This window comes from Leopardus geoffroyi, chromosome X, assembly GCF_018350155.1.
Source record: "Leopardus geoffroyi isolate Oge1 chromosome X, O.geoffroyi_Oge1_pat1.0, whole genome shotgun sequence".
Taxonomy (NCBI): Eukaryota; Metazoa; Chordata; class Mammalia; order Carnivora; family Felidae; genus Leopardus; species Leopardus geoffroyi.
Window position 1 is genome coordinate 60,609,524 of NC_059343.1, and position 6,469 is coordinate 60,615,992.

At 38.0% G+C, this 6,469-nt stretch overlaps 1 protein-coding gene across 1 annotated transcript; it reads left to right on the forward strand.

The window, feature by feature from the left end:
* Window positions 1–2,082: 2,082 nt before the first annotated feature.
* ZCCHC13 (zinc finger CCHC-type containing 13) lies at window positions 2,083–3,364 on the forward strand. The gene has a single exon (XM_045470869.1). The coding sequence runs from the start codon at window positions 2,306–2,308 to the stop codon at window positions 2,819–2,821; it is 516 nt and encodes a 171-aa protein (XP_045326825.1). The 5' UTR covers window positions 2,083–2,305; the 3' UTR covers window positions 2,822–3,364.
* The last annotated feature ends 3,105 nt before the right edge of the window (window positions 3,365–6,469 follow it).

Genomic DNA, 6,469 nt, shown 5'->3' on the forward strand with positions numbered 1-6,469 from the left:
CTTTTTATGTGGGCTCTTTCTTAAATATATTGGAAGTTTTTAAATTAAAAAAAATTAATTGGAAAGAGAACTTGTTAGATTTTCTACTTGTATCAGTTATATAAGAAATTCATAGAAATTTTATAAGAAACTCTATAAGAAATTCATCCATTATATTAGGTTATCAAATTTACTGTCATAGTAAATTATTCTTTTAATATCTAAAATAAAAGAAAACATCAAAGTGAATTGCACACATTAAAGGTAAATATTTTTTTCTTAAACTTATTTGAGTTATAACACACACACATATCCTCTGTTGCAATGTAAAATGCAAGTCTTACTTCATGTCCCAATTAAAGCTATTTGAAAATCACTACTCTTAACTATGGGCATGTATTACTTTAATAAAAGTATAAACCTTAGGGGGGGTTTAAACATGATAATAAGGTTAATTTAATAAGCATATATCAAATTTTGAACCAGGGAGAGAATTTTTGCTTTTTGAAACCATTTATGCAGAATCATTTAATTGTTTAGGAATAAAACTCATTTCATTACTCTGTATATGGTGATTGCCCATGCTCTTTGGCTCTAAATGTATTAATTTTTGAAAATATTTATCTTTGTCATTGCATTTATGGAATCAGTTGTACATTCCAATCAAGTCACATTCAAAATAAAGACCAACTGCTACATTTACTATTCTCATGCCTATGCTTTACCAAATACATTTGTATTGGCTGCCTGGAAAAAATTCATAAGCAAAACATATAGTTAACTAGTAGCTGAAGGAAAAATATTTATTGTGCAGTTTAAAAATTACCAACAAACTAAATTCATTTCAAAAATTGTAAAGTATAGAAAAGGAAAATAAGGAGAAAAAATTGTATTCAATCATATAGCCCCAAAATAGCTATGGTGGATATTTCAGTACCTACTTTTCCATACTTATTTTTATAGCTATATAAATGAACATGTCCATAAATCTTTATATGGTTTATGTAAGATATAAACAATTTGGAAAACAACAGAGAGGAAATCTGTCCAATATTTAAATTACAGTTTTGTAATTTATTTTCCAAGTAATAATGTATTCTTTATACTGAATGCTTCAATCAGGTTATGTTTCATAACTTAAATGCTGGTGATTATATTGAAAACTAACATTCCTGCAATAAAATATGGAAGAATGTGAGTAAATCTCACTGTGGCATTTTAAAGATTTTTTTTTCTGCTTTATGTATCTCATATCTTTGTGGATGTTTGTATTTTATTTTTTAAAACAAAAAAAGAAGTTAGTCTACTTTGCTATAATTTGTTTCTTTCATGTACTGGATTAGATACATCTCATACATATTTTTCCTATGTCCATAGGGCATATATAAAAACTGGTCATCTACTAGATCACGGAGAACACCTAATCCTTTTTTTTTTTTTTCAATATATGAAGTTTATTGTCAAATTGGTTTCCATACAACACCCAGTGCTCATCCCAAAAGGTGCCCTCCTCAATACCCATCACCCACCCTCCCCTCGCTCCCACCCCCATCAACCCTCAGTTTGTTCTCAGTTTTTAAGAGTCTCTTATGCTTTGGTTCTCTTCCACTCTAACCTCTTTTTTTTTTTCCTTCCCCTCCCCCATGGGTTTCTGTTAAGTTTCTCAGGTTCCACATAAGAGTGAAACCATATGGTATCTGTTTTTCTCTGTATGACTTATTTCACTTAGCCTAACACTCTCCAGTTCCATCCATGTTGCTACAAAGGGCCATATTTCATTCTTTCTCATCGCCATGTAGTACTCCATTGTGTATATAAACCACAATTTTTTTTATCCATTCATCAGTTGATGGACATTTAGGCTCTTTCCATAATTTGGCTATTGTTGAGAGTGCTGCTATAAACATTGGGGTACAAGTGCCGCTATGCATCCGTACTGTATCCCTTGGGTAAATTCCTAGCAGTGCTATTGCTGGGTCATAGGGTAGAAGACCTAATTCTTAATATAAGAAATCCTACAGGGTACATTGTCTGAGCAGGGAGGGATTCAAACAAACTTGAAGACCCAAGTATTTTTTTTTTTTTTAAACCAGGAAATACCATCACTCAGCCATGCTTTTCACTTCAAGAATGGAAGGAAAAGTCAGGCGGGAAGGGCAGCTGGAATGCCTGTGACACGTGAGTGGGGTCGTGCGCAAACCTTGTGTGATGTCACTGAGGCACCTAGAGAAAAACGGCCACTTGTTTCTAAGCCGCCCTAAGGAGAGGTGCGTCGGAGCCTCAGGGGCAGTGGTGGGCCCGCTCGCCCTAAGATCTCACCATCGCCATGAGCAATAAGGAATGTTTCAAGTGTGGACGCTCTGGCCACTGGGCCCGGGGATGCCCTAGAGGAGGAGGAAGTCAAGGGCGTGGAGCTAGAGGCCGTGGCAGAGGTTCCCAGTGCAGTTCCACCAACCCGTCTGACATCTGTTACCGCTGTGGTGAGTCTGGTCATCATGCTAAGAATTGTGATCTTCTCGAGGACATCTGCTACAACTGTGGGAGAAGTGGCCACATCGCCAAAGATTGTATTGAGCCTAAGCGAGAGAGAGAGCAGTGTTGTTACACTTGTGGCAGACCAGGCCATCTGGCTCGTGATTGTGACCGTCAGGAAGAGCAGAAGTGCTACTCTTGTGGTGAATATGGCCACATTCAGAAAGACTGCACCCAAGTCAAATGCTACCGGTGCGGTGAGATTGGCCACATGGCCATCAACTGCAGCAAGACGAGTGAAGTCAACTGCTACCGCTGTGGCGAGTCTGGACATCTGGCCCGGGAATGCCCCATTGAGGCTACCGCTTAATTTTTTTTCCTTTGTCCCTCCCTCCTTTTGTTGATAGATAATTGTATTATTTTCTCTCAAACCATTTCACTGACCAAAAGTTGATAGATGGAGGCTACTCCCAGGCTAGGAGGAAAGGGCTGGAAAAAAAATCTCCAAATAAGTTGTTCACTTTTAGATGTCTTATACTGTAATTAGTGGGTTTCTGCACCATTGGTGAATCTGATTATTGGACAGTCGGGTATCAGCCAATTTCTAGGTTCTTTGTGTTTTGCTTTAGCATTTAATTAAGGGCTACTACTGTGTGCCAGCCCCTGTTGGAGGAATTGAGGATATATCAGTGAACAAATAAGATCGAGTTTGGGAACATAGGCCTAGAATCTATTGAAAAATAATATAATGTGTCAGTGGAGATAAATTGCTGTAGAGAAAAAGAACACCAGGTAAAAGAATGGAATGTGCATGGGGAGGGGACATGTGGTTCTGTCTTAGATACACAAAGTACCCTGAGATGACATTTCCTCAGAGATTCATTGCATAAATAAAGCTGATTCTGAAAATGTGTATGACCTTGCTAAATAACTTTAACTTTATTATATATTGATTGCTTTGAATTTTCTGATCTCATTAGCTTTTTTTTTTTTTTTAATTTTTTTTTCAACGTTTATTTATTTTTGGGACAGAGAGAGACAGAGCATGAACGGGGGAGGGGCAGAGAGAGAGGGAGACACAGAATCGGAAACAGGCTCCAGGCTCTGAGCCATCAGCCCAGAGCCTGACGCGGGGCTCGAACTCACGGACCGCGAGATCGTGACCTGGCTGAAGTCGGACGCCCAACCGACTGCGCCACCCAGGCGCCCCAGATCTCATTAGCTTTTAAATAACATTGAAAGACATCTTTACCTGGCCCTACAAAGAGTGTATAGTTTAGTGAATATAAACCAGAAAAATATGTATAATGTATGTAAGTAGCTTTGAGACAGAGAGCAATGACAAAAAAACAAAAAAAAACCTTCAGAAAAAATTGTTGACATAAACCTACTTATGGGAAAGTTTGAACTTAATTATTTTTTAAAATCTAAGAAGTGTAGACATTAAGATTGGAACTTTGGCGATTAAAAAAATGCTCATTTTCATAGATAGGAAAGTTATATTTATATTTAAGAGTTTCTGAAAAATGTATTGTCACAGTTATAAAAATGTTCAGTTTCATATGCTGAAATCTATTTTTAAAAATCAAATCTGAAAAGCAATTGAAGTTCGATAAAATAGAAGACACTTTTAAGGGGCGCCTGGGTGGCTCAGTCGGCTAAGCATTCAACTTCATCTCAAGTCATGATCTCATGGTTCCTGAGTTCAAGCCCCATGTCAGGCTCTGTGCTGACAGCTCAGAGCCTGGAGCCTGCTTTGGATTCTGTGTCTCCCTCCCTCTCTCTCTCTCTCTCTCTGCCCCTTCCCTGCTCATGCTCTGTCTCTCAAAAATAAACATTAAAAAAAATTTTTTTTAATTAAAAAAAAAGAAAAGGCACTTTTAAATTCTAAATAAAGGGGCGCCAGAGTGGCTCAGTCCGTTAAGCGTCTGACTCTTGGTTTTGGCTCAGGTCATGATCTCATGGTTCATGAGTCCAAGCCTGCATCAGGCTCTTCGCTGATAGTGCAGAGCCTACTTGGGATTCTCTTTCTCTCTCTCTCTCTGCCTTCCTGCACTCTATCTTTCAAAATAAACAAACATACAAAAATAAAAATAAATTCTAAATAAAACCTGGGATGGTGGAGGTAACTATTGTGTCAAGAAAAAAATTGAAGTTGTAATGAAAAAATGATTTGAAAATAATCACTACACATTAAATCCCAAGGATCTGATGGAATTTATACTAGAAAAGATAGTGTAGGGGCGTCTGGGTCGCTCCGTCAGTTAGGTGTCTGACTCTTGATTTTGACTCAGGTTATGATCTCTCGGTTCGTGGGTTCAAGCCCCACATTAGGCTCTGTGCTAGGAGTGAGGAGCTTGCTTGGGATTCTCTCTCTCTGTCCCTCTCCCATTTGCATGCATACTTGTGCATGCGTGCGTGCTCTCTCAAAATAAATAAACCTAAAAAGAAAAAGATAGTGTAGAAGGTACAATTTTTGCTCCATAAATTCATGAGGTCAAGGAAATGTAACTGATTTTATAACTGAAGCCACAACCTTTTATGAACCTTTATAAAACCTGATGTATAATCCTTCATTCCCATCTAAAAGATTCCTTCAATACAGCTGAGTTTCAACTTCTGTGACCCTCTTGGCCTCCTAGAAATTGATTCTGTTACTCTGTGCTGTCACAACAAAATAAACTCAGGCACACCCCCAGCCCCTATGTGAGACAATCTCAGTTCAATCTGCCAATTCACAACATGAAACCCCTGCATCACACTGAGCCAAACAAATTCTCATTTGTGATGTGGGTCTGAGCTCTAGGAAAGAATTAATACAGATTTCTGCATTTGAATCCCCCCCAAACCATCTGGAATTTCTTTTACTGTGTCCTCTGAAGTTTGTCCCAGAGCTGGAGGGGGAAGATAAGCTATCTTCCTTTATAAAGGACACACTCAGCTTTTGCGTCCTCTTTACATTCCCCCTAGGCAATCTGTTTCTAGTTTAAGAGGAAAGGAAGCCTTATTTTGACTCATTAGTATCCCTGTTTCAGAAGTTACAAAATGGCAGCCATTTACTGAATCAGGTCCATAGTATGTTTAGTCTGACCCATATATTAACAATATTCATGAATTAGATGTCAACATTTAAAAATTGGAACATTTTCCATAGAAATTCTTATTTTTTTGGTCTCTCTGGAACAAAAAACAAAGATCAGGAAGCAATAGGTACCCATTTCTGTGAATCTTGGAAAAACCCTGGAAAGCATTTCTCATTAACTTTACCTGCCAGGCCCCTCCAGTTGCTTCAGTCTATAACCTTTGCTGTATGCTTGGGGATAGGGGTAAACAACTACCTAACACTTACCACACAAGCTTATTATTATTATTTTTTTTAAAAAATGTTTATTTATTTTTGAGAGAGAGAAAGAGACAGAATGCAAGCAGGGGAGGAGAAGAGAGGAGACACAGAATCCAAAGCAGGTTTCAGCTGCCATCTCAGAGCCCAATGTGGGGCTTGAAGTCACAGACTGCAAGATCATGACCTGAGCTGAAGTCGGATGCTTAACTGACTAAGCCACCCAGGTGCCCCTCACTACACAAGTTTAAATAAAGCTGTTTATATTCTCATATTTGTAGATACAATCAGGAAAGCACATTATATCAATAGAGGCTAAAAAGACATTTTATCTAATTCAAGTTACTTTCTAATTTAAAAACAAAATAAAACATCTCCTAGAAAGTAACTTACAGTAGGGTTTCATGGGACTTCTGCTTCCAAGAAGATTGAATAGATATACTTTTACCTATTCTTCCCATTCAGTGCAATAAAAACCTTGAACATTATAAAACAAATATAAAAAGACTCTGAAACGTAGAGAGAAAAAGATGGGCAAGTGCTTCCAGATCAAAGGAACTACATAGCAGTGAGTTCCCAGAGCAGTGGGTTTTCTTTTTGCCTCATATATCCTGGACTTGAAGCTGAAGAAGCTAGCAACCCAGGAATTTTAACAGGCCCAGAAATAAAAAGCCCCAA